This window comes from Podarcis muralis, chromosome 6 (genome assembly GCF_964188315.1).
Source record: "Podarcis muralis chromosome 6, rPodMur119.hap1.1, whole genome shotgun sequence".
Taxonomy (NCBI): domain Eukaryota; kingdom Metazoa; phylum Chordata; class Lepidosauria; order Squamata; family Lacertidae; genus Podarcis; species Podarcis muralis.
The window spans coordinates 85,876,371-85,891,507 of NC_135660.1; the positions used below are offsets into that span (position 1 = coordinate 85,876,371).

Here is a 15,137-nt window from a genome sequence, read left to right on the forward strand (position 1 = left end):
ATACCTTCCTTCCTTGCCTTCTTTGCTATGTTGCATCCCTGGGAGCGAGTTCCGTTGAATCCAGGATGTCCTTATTCTGAGCAGACCTACACAGGATCATATGTAACTTCTTCCTCTTACTCTCAAATACAGGCTCCCCCAATGCAGCTAACCTTGAGGCTGAAGCAGGCCTGCTGAGATGATGCTTGAAGACTTAACTTTTAAGGCACACTAGCAGAACTAAATGGGGACGCGGGTGGCGCTGTGGGTAAAACCTCAGTGCCTAGGACTTGCCGATCGTATGGTCGGCGGTTCGAATCCCCGCGGCGGGGTGAGCTCCCGTCTTTCGGTCCCAGCTCCTGCCCACCTAGCAGTTCGAAAGCACCCTTAAGTGCAAGTAGATAAATAGGTACCGCTTTATAGCGGGAAGGTAAACGGCGTTTCCGTGTGCTGCGCTGGTGCCGGCTCGCCAGAGCAGCTTCGTCACGCTGGCCACATGACCCGGAAGTGTCTCCGGACAGCGCTGGCCCCCGGCCTCTTAAGTGAGATGGGCGCACAACCCTAGAGTCGGACACGACTGGGCCGTACGGGCAGGGGTACCTTTACCTTTACCTAGCAGAACTAAATAGTGAAGAAAAGCAAGTAGCAATAAAGGCAACTGGATGGTTGTGGACAGAAAACCAGGATGAATTGCTAACTCTCCAAAGAAATCAGGAATGGATTCCACTGTAGAAGTATTCTGATGCTCCTGTGACTGCTTCTGGACTTGGAAACAATGGCAGCAACAGCCAATATGCAACAATTATTAACAGTAGCAGCAGCAATATCAGTGATTTAATAAACCTCATTTCTACAGTGGTACCTCGCAAGACGAATGCCTCGCAAGACAAAAAAACTCGCTAGACGAAAGGGTTTTTTGTTTTTTGAGTTGCTTCGCAAGACGATTTTCCCTATGGGCGTGCTTCGCAAGACGGAAACGTCTTCCACGTTTGTTTCCTTTTTCTTAACACCGTTAATACAGTTGCGACTTGACTTCAAGGAACAACTCATAGAACGCGGTGTGGTAGCCTTTTTTGAGGTTTTTAAAGACTTTGGTGATTTTTGAAGCTCTTCCAAAACTTTCCCGACACTGTGCTTCGCAAGACGAAAAAAATCGCAAGACAAAAAAACTCGCAGAACGAATTAATTTCGTCTTGCGAGGCACCACTGTATTTGAGCAACCACATAAGAATTAGGCAGTAGAACACTGACCAAAATGGGCTACGAAGAAAGTGCAAGATCTTATGCCGCGATTGAGATCATTCTATATTCTATGAAAATAGGAAGCTATGGGGGAGCATCTTTTCAAGATGGTGTTTTCATTTGATGAGAAGGCCATGTATGCCAATATGTTTCACTGCATTCCTAGCAGGAAGTGAAGGCCATAGTATTGAAAGCTGAAATGTGTTTAATCCAGAAATCAAAACATTATAAGCACCTTACGGAATTCTTTCAGATATCGTTGCAAATAACAGTTTTATTTGCCATGACGGAACTTGATTGAGTCACCTGCACACCAGCTCTCTCTCCCATCCCCAAAATACAGGGCTTGGAAAAAAATAATCAGTATTTATTTACTAACAATGACATAAAATACATCTTCATATATTTTTATTTCTTTACAAATTAAAAGATGCATTGAAAAAAGTGAAGAAAGATTTATGATCGTATATTTTCTTTTATATTAATTCTAGAAATTAGTATTCTGGAAGTCCGGTTGTAGAGTCTTGGGGAGCAAATCTCTTCACTGGTTTAAAAGATTTCTAATTTTTTTGGTTGGAGACAGTATGTATGTTTGGCAGGAGGAAGGGGGGGGGGGGTTAGCCACACTTGCAAATGTGTTTAAGACTGCTGAGAAACTCACTGAGGTGTGGCCAGTTAACAGTTTTTGGGATACTCCCCTTCACTGTGTGATGAAAGGGAAGACAAACTAGCTGCAGTAGAAGGAAAAATATTTACAAACACACACGCATACACACACTATAGTTCAAGGGACTAGAAACCACACTCCTGGATTATTTAATCTGTCATGTATATAAGGTTTCAACTTCAATTTTCAATGGCAGATGGAATAAATGCTTTACTTATATTCAGTCTTAATCCATCATTTGTCTAAGCGATCTACCTCCCTGCTTTTCCTTTTTTCACGTTTCGGTGCTGCCAGTTCCCCAAGTACATTCTGGACACTGCATGAATTCCTAAGTGTAGCATTAGAAACAAAAGGTTAGTGTCTTTTTAAAAATGAATGAGCCCTTTGACTCCTAGAGTCTCAAACTCATCATCTTTCTGTCTAATACAAAGCAGAATACTTTCTGCTCAGCCTTGGAGAGGTCAGCCATAAGCCTGCTTGATTTGTTGTAACAAGACCACAAGCAGGCATGCCACAGATATCCTACACTGATGGACGAGTAAGTACTGCCCAGATGTAGCCATTTAAGTACTGCATGACCAAAATTATTCAGAGCTACTAAAGGTTTGAATTTCAGAATACATTAGTGGCATGATTTGAACCTTACGTTATGAATATGAGCAACTCCTTCTGCACTGGTGCTACAGGACCTCTCAGTGCTTCTTGGGTACAATTCAAACATAGACTGTCTCTCCAAGCAAACTCCTGTGTTGCGTATAAACACAACTTTTTCAAAGTGATAAGAAGGGGAAAGCACGGCCATCTCCTTTGAAAAGGATATTCCAGACAAAACCCTACCACGTGAATGGAAAGAGGCAACAGATCACCAAAGAAAGAGGACACTGGCAGAGAAAGAAAGAAAGAAAGAAAGAAAGAAAGAAAGAAAGAAAGAAAGAAAGAAAGAAAGAAAGATGCTGTTTTTCTCAAGGGGTGGTGGAGGCGACACCTGTTTATACCAACCCCAAATAATTTCACTTTCCCCAAAACAGCACCTGCTCATTATCACTCACTTATTCCAAGGCATATCCACACAGCAAAGCAACTACAGTGAAGGCATGCCAACCCTGCTATTTTCCCTAACAGCTCAGGTGTTTCCTAGAAGATGCCACTGTATAACTTGCTTACAGTATATTACTCTCTCCACTTATAAGTGAAGGTGTAAAAACACACAGCTTGGCTGCTTTATCAATCTCCTACTCTTTGGTTGAACAGGGCCTGCCACCTTCCACTCCCCCCCAAGCCCGCCCACCCCCCCCCCAAAAAAAACCTGGCTCCTTTTCATCCAGTGTATCACATGCACAAACTTAACACCCACTGTGTGGTTCTGAAGAGCAATCACCTTTTCACCTGATGCTTAATCTTGTATAGTGAAACTCAAATAACATTTGTTAGAACAGAACTGGGGGGCAGGAGGTACAGATACCTGCCAAGCACAAGAAGAGGGCACAGGTCCAAGGCCTGGAATCAAAGAACATTCCCACACCCACCCCTATAGCTGATGTTTCGTCTGTCCATGCCTCACTTCTTCAAAGGGTTCTGGGAGATGCTGAAACTGTTTATGCACAGTGTATTAAAAATTATGGAATTGTACAGCTTTCTGTATTGTCCTTCTCGAAGGAGCTGGGCCCATTCATCAGGCGGTTAGTGAACATAGAAGTGTCAGTGCTGGAATCCAGCGCGTCTCCAGCTCTAGCTCAGCAGCTGGCGGATCTCCTTGTGCATGTGACAGAGGAAGTCCACATATGAAGCGCCCCCATTCATGCTCTTATCTTCCACCAAAAAGTGTTTGAACAGCAAATCCAGTTTGTCTTCCTGCTTGACAACCATGAGCTACAAAGCAAAAGGAAAACGTTAGTAAGGTGTTAGAGAGTGGTGCCTTTGGTGCAAAGTATTGATGGAACCTTGGAAGTTCTAGCATTGGTTAGCTATGGTTTGTACAAGCAAATAAGTTTCCGACACGATATAATGAAGCCCCGTTCTAATCTGCATAGGGAAAACACTGTTAGAACCCACTGTGAGGTTCTAGAAACTGCAAATACTACGGTATTGTGTTATTTACCCCCTCCCCCGATTATTCAAACATAAGTTTCATATACATTATTTGATGCACAGAGATTACAGAAGGCAACGATTAAAAAAACCCCAATCACAAGCAAGCATCAATTACCTTCATATAGCGTGATCTTTGAGACTGGAACATATCAATGACAGACCGTACTCTCTTCGAAAAGGGATTGTCCAAAACTGGCAGCACGCACTGCAACACAGAGTTAAAACATCTCACAGATGATCAAGAACCACTTCAAAACATCCATTCGCACATGGGCCAGCCGAGTTATTTACTAGTCACAAATATGTCATAATCAATAGAGGTACTCAACAGCTAACTTGGATCTCCTCAAAACTAGCAAGGAGGAACATTCCCAGTTCAGCACATACACACACAAAATGATGAATGCATCACAAAAACCACCCTGACCCACATGTAGAAGAGCTACCCAACCTTGCTGAAACTCTTTTCACAGCGCTGCTCACTCTTACCCATGATTTGGGAAGTGCCACAGCTCAGTGGCAAAGCATCTGCACTACACATAAAGGTAAAGGTAAAGGTACCCCTGCCCGTACGGGCCAGTCTTGACAGACTCTAGGGTTGTGCGCCCATCTCACTCAAGAGGCCGGGGGCCAGCGCTGTCCGGAGACACTTCCGGGTCACGTGGCCAGCGTGACATCGCTGCTCTGGCGAGCCAGAGCCGCACACGGAAACGCCGTTTACCTTCCCGCTAGTAAGCGGTCCCTATTTATCTACTTGCACCCAGGAGTGCTTTCGAACTGCTAGGTTAGCAGGCGCTGGGACCGAACTACGGGAGCGCACCCCGCCGCGGGGATTCGAACCGCCGACCTTTCGATCGGCAAGCCCTAGGCGCTGAGGCTTTTACCCACAGCGCCACCCGCGTCCCCTTTCTGCACTACACGTAGAAGCTCCCAAATTCAACCCCTGGCATCTCAAGGTAGGGCTGGCAATGCCCCCCGCCTGAATCCTGGAGAACTACAGCTGGTCAGTGTCAACAATACTGAGCTACATGGAGCAATGGTTTAGGTGTGGAATTGTAAGTAACTGATCTGTTCCATCTACTGTGTTAAGGAGTCAGAAGACAAATCAGAGAGTTGGGACCCTTACACAGGGCTGGTCCCACTAGTCAGAATCTTGCCAGATCTTTTGGGGGAAATCCTGCAAGCAGAAAGTTAGGCAGCACCCTAAGAATGAGGAGAAATCTTCTTGTTGCCCAGCATGATCCCACTTACCATATTGCTGCTGATTTGGCCAAAGGATGCCACTCCAAAGAGGTTCTGGATCAGCCCTTGCTGAACATTTGCTCCTACCCACAAAAAGATGTTCAGCCCATTTTCTAGCAGATATATGTCACCCTTGGAAAGCCGCTCTTCAGAGTTTCTGATTGCTGGTGGTAAGGAGTCACTGTTGGGATCTAGCTTGCTCTGTAGATATAGAACTAGAGTCACTGCGCTGCAGGACATTTGCAAGTTCACAACAATACTATACAGGATCAACGGTTTTGCAAATGCCCACTGAATCACACAGACGGGGACAGAACGTGGCAATCGTTGCAAAACTCTCAGAATCCCATCTTTTGTTTAAAAAGACATGTTCAGGAGGAGGGTTGTAATTCGGCAGTACAGTACATGCTTTGCAAGCAAATGGGCACAGATTCAACCCCCAACCTCTCCAAGTTGGGCTAGAAAAGACTTCTGTCTGAAATCTTGGACAGCTGCTGTCCGTGACTGGACCAAGCCGATTTGCTTCATGTATTAGGTTTATATCCCACCCCATTACATGGGACCTTGGGGGCAAGTCACAACCATTTCAAACACAGTAACAACAAAACTGACCACACTTCACAAAATATATCAGTTAGAATGGCAATGTAACTCAGTGCACAACGAGCTCCCATGCGCATAATGGCCCACTCAGAAAGCGTCGTGGAAGAGGTGAACCACACGCATCTACAACAGAATGAGGAGGAAATAAAGATCTACACTGGGAACAAGGGAATCAAACCAACCTTACCCACCGGTTGAATCAAAAGTTCTCACAGGAGGAAAAGGGGCCTGATTTGAATTACGCTAAGCAGTTGCAGAGCTCAGGACACCCAGCCTATGCCATTTCCTCCCTAGGGGTAGGAGGAGACCAGCAGTGCCTAGGGAAATCCCTAGAGTGGCTGGGGAAATCTAGAGTGGCTGGGGAAATTCTTATGAACACTCTGTAAAAAGTTCTTTTGTGAATACAACGACCTGGGCCAGGGGGTGGACAGAGAGAGATTATTATACGCACCCTTCCTAGAGTCTTGCTGGTTCAAGTCTCTGTGTGTATTCTTATTAATCAGAGTTCAATCCTTCCTTTACTTTGGGAACGCCTCAATGGGTGGGAAAGAATATTCCACAGCTGGGGTGCTATTGCTGAGTAGTTCTCTGGTGAGCCACGGATCTCCTAATCTCATGCAACAATGGCACTGCCAGAACAGCCTTCCCAGCTAACTTCAAACCTGGCCAAAATGATATGGGGAAGAGGTGCTGCCCCTTCAGACACCTGCCCTAAGATGTTAGTAACCTTTACATTGGCAGACCTGGTTGAGAATACGACCCAATTTCCCTGTATCAAGGGGATGCAAACAGGGCTCAACAATTCTTGGCTGGTGTTGGTACACAACCAAAAGTTGTGGTCTCCAGGATGCTGACCTTCCCCTTATCAGTGGACTTGCACTGCCTTCCTTACATCCCGCGGCAGTTCCAGGTTTACAGCTGGAAAGTGTGGCAGAGGGATATTGTGTGGTATCGCACAGGAATCACGGCTCCTTGTTCAGACATTTGTGCCCAATTTCCCAAGACTACTAACAGGCTGAGCTCAAGGGTAGCACTGTGCATGGAGTCTCCTGATACTCTTGCAGTACCAGGGAGAACAATGCTTTTTATTTCCTTATATTGCAGGCAGCATGTCTTGACATAAACACAACTGTATGTGTCAGAGCTCCGACACAAGAAATGTTACAATTTTTAAAGTTACAAGTACTCTCAATTTAGACAAAGCAGCCTCACCCAAACATCTTAATTCCCCCTTATTCCATGAGTTGTATGTTTATGCAATTACAAGTTTTCTATGTGCAGAAATGCTTACCAGTGGCAGGAGTCTGGGGTAAAAGAAAACATTTGTATCTGCCACATCCATGGAGGTGATTAGCTGGCGGATGTAGGATCGGTCATCAGTGGTGACTTCTGCCCCAGGCTGAAGCACATCACTTTTCAAAACACAGTTCAGATACACAGGGAGCAGCTTCATGCATTCAGGAAGAATCAGCTGAAAGTGGTAAGAGACGAAATTAGAGAAAATCACTCGTTAGGGAAAGGGGTGGCAGAGAGAAAGAGAACTTACAAGCATTTTAACTTTGTAAAAATTGAAGAGAATCATTGCTAACATTGGCCTAGATGCAAAACAGGTATGTCCAGTTTAATCCTGGGGTAAAATCCTAAAAAAAAGGATCCTCAACAACTTCAATCCTAAAAAAACCCTCAACTAATATGGTTGGCCCTTATGGCCCTTCACTTCATCAAATTTGGCCCTCTTTGAAAAAAGTTTGGACACCACTGATGTAAAAGAAACAAAACCGTCAGTCTTTAACAAAGATCAGGGTAACTACTTCAGGAGATTCTTTAATTTCTACTGCTGTATTTCAGACTAAAACTGCAACCTATCGTAAATATCAGAAGAGACCTGAAAACAACTTCCTTGAACACTGTTTAGTACATACTGCATATTCTGCAGCACATGCCTTGCTTATAGACAGGGGCCTTTGAAGTAAACTGCCGTAAAAGCAACTGCTTCTACAACCACTTGCAGCTTAAGGCATATTATGGTCTGGATTGCATATGTTGATCGGAGCTAGTGAATGGATTTGTCCCTGTGTTGGGGCTTACATGGCCTTTCAGGTTCTTTTCACCTGCAATACTATGGTGAAGTATCTTCACTATCACTGTCCTATAGTAAGACTAATGTTATTGCAAGACAATAACAGGTTCATTTCTCGGTTTCATAAAGTTCATGAAATTCAGGAAGGCTGGAGCCACTACCCTATTTCACAAAGCAGCTATCTGGAAGGCAGTTCTAAGGAGCGAGCCAGAAGGTTCCTTTCCATATTAGCATCATTATTAGACAGACCACTTCTGGCTGCTCTCCCAGCCTCCCAATTCAGGATTAGTACCCCACAACCAAGAAGTTACCTGTCCGGCAGAAGAAGGGCTAGCACAGTTTTTCCGGTAGCATGCCAGTATCTGCGCACACTGATTGATCAGCGTATCTCTCACTGTCTTGACTGGATTGTTCAGAACTCCACGATATGCTTTAGGAAAAGAACAACATCTTGCTTAGAAAGTCTTATGCAAGCTGATGTAAAAAAGATTTAAATAAGTCGCCTGGAAAACCACCAACAAGGTATCTTGCTCTGCTGTGGTAATATGAGGCTGCTTTGGACTGAGTCAGTCCATGGCTCCACCTAGTTAAGTGCTGTCCACTGGCTGGAAGTGTCTCCCCAAAGCCTAAGACAGACCCCTTCCCAGCTCTGCTATCAAGAGAGCTTTTAACTGGGGGTGTCAGGGACTGGACCTGGGATCTACTGCATGCGAATTACATGCTTCCCCACTATAGACCCTCGTGTTAGAGAAATGGGGGGGGGGGGAGAGTAATTTTAATTGCTTTGTCTTGATAAAGAGAGATCAATTGTTACTAAACACACTTTCACCATGGACATCAGAGATTTAAGCACTTATTGCTTAGCAGTTCTATTATTATTTTATTTATTTACACCCCACCTGACAGGACTTAAGGTGGCTTACAGATAAAAAAAATTAGCCTCTCCTGAGAACATAAAGAAGGGCCTGCTGGATCAGACCAGTGGTCAAGCATCTTGTTCTATGGGAAGCCCACAAACAGGACCCAAGTACAAGAACATTTTCTCCTCTTGTGCTTTCCAGCAACTGGAATTCAGAAGCCTACTTCTGGGCACATGTATATTAAGTTCTATACCCCAGAATCTGTTTATAATAACATATATAGTAATGAGGCCAACCTGCACATTCTAAATGGAGCATTCTTAAACAGGAAAATTAACTTTATAGATATGATGACATTTTAAAAGATGAAGGTCTTCCTGCAAAGGATGTTTCTCCCTGTCCAAATATGAAAGATATGGATGACAGCGAGAGCCATGCATTTTGCGTTTCTCGGATCAGGCTTTTTTACTTGATATCTGATAATTATGCTTTACTTCATTAAGCCCTCTGGCTTGCAATAAAAATTATGGCCGATACATTCCATGCGTTTATTTTGGCAGCCTCTCTTAAAGGAGAGTCCATGGTTTCAGGCCACACAATGATGTAACGTAGTGCTAAATCACACGCATGCTGGCAAACCGAGGGGATAAATTTGTCATAGGCTGAAATAGCTGGGAGAAAACATAAGCAAGGTTTTTTTCTATCATTAGCCATGGTCTTAAGACACTGTGAGAACGGGCTTCGTCAAAGCAGGTTAGTCTATTGCCAAGTCCTGGTTAGGATGCTCTTATATGTAGATCTACCACCCACTGTGCAAACTTTCTTTCACTACATAAAAAAATTGTCCAGTAGCACCTTAGAGACCAACTAGGTTTGTTCTTGGTATAAGCTTTAGTGTGCATGCACACTTCTTCAGATACACTGAAACAGAAGTTAGCAGACCCTTATATATAGTTAGAGAGTGGGGTGGGGTTTTTCTCAGGAGGGTAGTAGGAGATGGGTGATTGACTCAATGAGTACGGTAAACCTGCTGACGACTATCAACGATCGCAATTAGTCCTACAGGAAAAAGCAAGAGATAGTATGCAGATGATTAGCATATGTAATAAGACAGGAATCCAATATTTCTATTAAGACCAGGCCTGTCCATAGTTTTCATATCTGGTCTTAATAGAAATATTGGATTCCTTGCTTTTTCCAGTGTATCTGAAGAAGAATATTTAGACTTTGTCTTTAACTGCATTCGCTTGGAAGGAAGCACACACCCATTTACATTAAACTATATTCACAGTACAAGAAGAATGTTCCCTCCCAAAGCTTCTTGTGAATAGTTGTCTTCTCCAGTAAACTGTTACAGGTCAACCCCTTACCAAATTTGGCCAAGAAGTTGATAAGTGTGTCCGTCTCACAGTTCCTATAAAGATCAGCCAGTTGAGTGCAGCAGTTCAAGGAGAGGTTGTGAATACGCAGTCGCCTCTGTCCTGCACAGCTTGTATACAATATAGCGCACTACATGAGAGAGATTACAAGCAGAAGCGTTAGCATGCGAAAGAAAGTTCGGTACCACTACGTGGGCTTCCAACAAATCTGACACAACTGCCGTGCTTAAACGGCTGAAGGCCTAAACAGCACTGAATATTTTGGGGCTAAACAAGAATTGGAATAAGGGAGGGAAAACACATTTCGAAGGAACGACCCATTATCGCCCATCTCGCATGCATCACCTGAAGAAGTGCTCCACTTTCTTCACTAAGCTTATCATCATGTTTGAACTCCACGGTGATTGTTTTCTCACAGTCTAGGCCGGCTAATTCCACATCTGTGGTGTTGCTCATGTAAAAAGCTCCAAAGAAATCTGTTGCGCGAATACCTGGGAGGCAAGAGAATATGTGGTAAGAAATCCTTTAGAGCCCATCATTCCAGAAAGCTACCACTGGGCAAAAGGGATTGATACTGGCAGTATAGGGCATCCTAACTTTCGCAGGTTCGAGCGCTAGACCCCTGCACACTCCTAAAATCCAGACAGCATCTTCATAAGTACGTACCAGTGCTTGTGCGGACCCTCATCACAGCATCGAAGCCCACTTCTTTCTGAACATCTCTGCGCAAATCGTTCAAGAAGCGTTCCTGATCCGTTTCCACCTAGCGTAGACAGACAGACAGTAGGTGTCACACAAGAAGTACAGAGGTGCCCCAGGGATATTAAAAGTGCTACTATCCTTCAGTCCTAGGATCATCTTGCTAGACTCTCTCCAGGAACAAACCCTATCCCATTAAATTAACACACAAAATATACAAGCACACCTCCAGTTTTAAAGAAACCCATTATCTGTAAGCTATACAATGATCCACTGGCTCCCCAGTTCATTTCTGGGCTCAATTTAAAGTGCTGGTTTTAACTTTAAAAGCCCTTAGGACCTTGGGACCAGGTTACATGAAAAATGGTCTACTGCCATGCATATATACCTAAACCTGAAGCTTCTCTTAAGAGGTGCTGTTTTGTGCCCGTTGCTGCCCTCCCTCAAAAATGAGACAAGGTGGGTGGCTACTACAGAGAGAGAGTCATGGGAGAAGCCTTCCAGAGAGGCTCACGTGGTGCCATCTTTATGGCATTTTGGCACAACGTGAAGGCTGCTTGTTTCAAACAAACTAAAAATTCTGGGCCGTCATTCGGTAAGCTATGCTTTATTTTGTACTATTAAGATGGAAATCAAACCCATCTTTAGTGTATGCTGATTTGAGGAATTCACCTGAAAGCCAAGACACTCTTCTGAAAGAGAATCACTGCAAGAAACCATTGCTCTTTCTGTACGTTTTTCATCTATCCGTGACAAAATGTCCATTCTACATTTCATCTTGTACAAATGATAAGACAAATTGGACTACTGAGCCAACAGGTTTCAGAGAAATCATGAAGCAGGGCAGCGTTGCTAGTAAGTAACAACAAGAGAACTGCTCTTCATGTAACTGGAAAAGACTTGCAGACTCCTAAAAAACCCAAACTGGTCCAATGAAAAAGTTAATCCAGCTTTTTATCTACTCTCCTCTGAGATAAGCAGGGCAACTACTGTCTACTTAAATCATTTATATGTTGCAGGCATCAAATCAAAGGTAGATCATACCTGGAAAAATGTGTACTTATAAAGGGAGCCACCTGTTTGATGAGGAACAACCCCCAAGGTAGCCACATCCAAATACTGATTTGGGAAAAGGAAGAGATCCACACAGCAGCCTTGTGCTACACATTCCTTGGCTAAGTTGTTATAGAAGTTTGTCTGAGGCTGAAAGAGAGTCTAGGGAGGCAAAGGGGGGAAAAGAGGAGCAGAGAGACAAGAAATAAGATTAATAATTGACAATTTCTGATGCAGCAGGTTTACGGTCTGCTCTCTACTCCTGATCATGTGACAAAACCAACCACAGGGCACAATACGTGATGTCTTGCAGTACATCTGGGACATTAAAACGTTCTACCTTCAGTGATGACAATGTTGGAACACTCCACACAAGGCCAGCTTTGCAAGACCCTTGATGAATTTTCAATCAATTTTCAGCAAAGTTTCTTAATGTAAAATATTTTTACAGCATGCTTTAAGCTAAAGATTTACAAAGTGATTTACAACTTAGCAAATATAATAAATCACAATTTTGAAACCTAAAAAAAACCTACCACCCACAATTTAAGAGCACAAAATATCACTAAAATCAGAACTAGATAAACAAGTAACTCAAGTAACCTGCAAAAGGAAGTAAGGTCCTCTACAGAGTTTTTTGATCCAGCATCTCAGGTTTTCCAAGGCTTACACTACAGTGATACCTCGGTTTTCGAATGTAATCCGTTCCGGAAGACCATTCAAGTTCCAAAACATTTGAAAACTGAAAACTGAAAATGGAAGCCTCAACACGGAAGTCGTGTGGCATGTTCGACTTCCGAGGCGCGTTTGAAAACCGAAACCTTTACATCCGGGTTTACAGCATTCAAAAACCAAAATGTTTGTCAATGGAGACATTAAAAAACCGAGATACCACTGTACTGCTATATTCTAATACAGGGGTCAGCACAAATTTACTGCGCCTCAGGCCAGTGTCTCCAGCGCCTATCACGCGGCGGGCTGGAGGGCGGGGGAGTGCGCACCCATATGCGTTCGCACATGCTATTTCCCTCCCACTTCCGGGTTGGAGGAGCACTGGAAATAGCATGTGCACAGGCCTCCTCCAATCCGGATGTGCACAGGAAATAACACTTGCACATGCGCACAACCTATTTCCAGTGCTCCTCCGACCCGGAAGTGGGCAGCCACGCAGCACAGCACCGGTAAGAGCGGGCGGCAGCCGTGGGGGTTGCTGCGGGCCAGATAAATGAGTCCCTTGGGCCTTATCCGGCCCACAGGCCTTAGTTTGGGGACCCCTGTTCTAATAACTGCAGGTTATTCTTTGTTGTATGACAAATTACTGTCGTTTCTAGGATGCTACAAGGGTAGAAAAGAGGAAAAGAGGAAAGTTTAGGTGGGGAACTACTGGAAAGAGCTTTTTTAAAAAAATAATCCTGCCTGGCATGTCCTTTAAGAAACAAGCTACAGAAACCATTTTAGAATAAAACAAAACACTTTGCAAATAGCTTTGTTCTGAACTTGCAAGCTCAGCTCCTCTGCTCAGAATGGGAACTAGCAGGTCTGTGTGCACATCTTCCTGTTTAAAAAAAGGAAGGCTCTCTCAACAACTCTCTTCCCAAGTGCTATTCAGAGTACCTCAAGAGGCAGAGTGAATATTCATAGTTAAATGTTAAATTTGGTTCTAAGAATTCTGCTATAGGATTCTTTTTTTTTCTTGTCTGACCGCTGAAAAAAAAGTGACAACACATGCTTTCATACTAACTACTGCCTCTCTTGGGAATCACCACATTTAAAAACAATCATTTCATTTTTTTTGCTGCAAGTTACAGCAGGGGGGTTACAACTAATGAAGAGATCTATACAGCTTTCTGAACCGGTATGTCCCTCAAATGTTGAAAATGGCCACATTGCTGAGAATTTCAGCTGATTTCCAGGAGAGAAAATAAGGCACGGTGTGCTTGTGTGAAATGGGCATTCTGTAAACGGGAAAGTATAAAGGAAGAAAAGCAGGCAGAGGAGTTAACAAGGAAATATTTTTCCTTAAATGAACCCACTGGTGAAGAAAAGCCAAATGCAGCCCACAGAACACAAGTCCCGCTACCTTTTCTTTATCAGTGTTTATCAGTTTCTTGTCATCTCTGTTCTTCAGCTTCCCTGGGGCCTCCGCAATAGGCAGTGATGTATGAAATATAAAGAGCTTGCCAGCACACTCTGCTGCCTGCAAGTAAGCATACAAAAGCCATTAAGTAAGACACAAATATAACCGAGGGACTCCGGGTTCAGCGACCCTGGGTCTGCCTTCAGCAACCATGTTCTCCAAACATACGTTGTTTTAAGATACTGAGTGCTGTCTGCTATAAAAAGCAATTTGGTTCCCCTACAAGTGGAACTAAGGCCTAAAATACTTGACATGGCCTGTCATCCAAGATAGTGCTCTGTGCAGTCTCCTTACTCTCAATATGCTGCAATATGTATTCACATAAAGATTACTATGATTTCATCTTGGAGCCCCAGACGTTTGGCAAGGGAACAAAGAAACTAGAGCAAATGCTAGTACCCACAAGCCCATAACTGAAGCCCACCATATCTGCCCAGAAGCCTGACTGCTACCCCTGAAAGCAGAAGACCAAAGTTTTTCAATTACAAAATTTGGAAGGAGATAGTGGCCGTATGAATGGGTGCGGGGGGGGGGGGGGTGCGGCACACTTGGCAGCCCTCAGCTTTAACAACCAGCTACACATATACGGCTTGTACGTTTGTCAGATTAACTTAGTAGGTTTGCCAAAACTTCAGCATACCATTCAAACAGCTCTGAAGTCCGAGACTGCAAGAAGCAGCTTTCAAAAGGGAAAACATAGCACCAGGTTTCTGACTGCCCATCTACAGTTCCTATAAATGCGCTCTCAGATCATTTAACTCCTTGAAAAAGAAAAGCACCCACCAAGAACCCTGTGGAAGCTCAAATACAAACAGATTTATTGTGTTGTAGGTTTTTGTGGACTAGAGCTCACTGTGATGCATGAAGTGTTGGCAGATTTTTGTATGTGCTTGCAAAATGGGTATGGGGGATGTAGACATTGGGACCAAAAGGCCATGAAGATGTACAGTGCTGTGATACTTCTATGTCAGGCTCAAAAGCATGGAAAAATCGTTCTTATCTTTGGAGACATACAATCCACAAAAGCTTACTGAGAAGTCTCATGACTGTGTTTGCTACCGCTGGTAATGAACAATTTTTAAAACAGTTCACTAGAAATGTATGG

At 43.8% G+C, this 15,137-nt stretch overlaps 1 protein-coding gene across 5 annotated transcripts in view; it reads right to left on the minus strand.

Moving 5' to 3' along the window:
• Positions 1–3,477: 3,477 nt before the first annotated feature.
• The window catches only part of SEC24C (SEC24 homolog C, COPII component), a 42,674-nt gene continuing 31,014 nt past the window's right edge, over positions 3,478–15,137 (minus strand). For all 5 annotated transcript variants that reach the window (XM_028729031.2, XM_028729030.2, XM_077930664.1 and 2 more), the window contains 10 exons: positions 13,976–14,092; positions 11,887–12,057; positions 10,810–10,906; positions 10,489–10,634; positions 10,135–10,273; positions 8,216–8,334; positions 7,116–7,295; positions 5,231–5,422; positions 4,095–4,184; positions 3,478–3,757 (listed from right to left, as the gene is read on the minus strand). In XM_028729031.2, the coding sequence (XP_028584864.2) occupies positions 3,617–3,757; positions 4,095–4,184; positions 5,231–5,422; positions 7,116–7,295; positions 8,216–8,334; positions 10,135–10,273; positions 10,489–10,634; positions 10,810–10,906; positions 11,887–12,057; positions 13,976–14,092 (1,392 nt within the window). In that variant the 3' untranslated portion in view covers positions 3,478–3,616. The remainder of the gene's footprint in view (positions 3,758–4,094; positions 4,185–5,230; positions 5,423–7,115; positions 7,296–8,215; positions 8,335–10,134; positions 10,274–10,488; positions 10,635–10,809; positions 10,907–11,886; positions 12,058–13,975; positions 14,093–15,137) is intronic.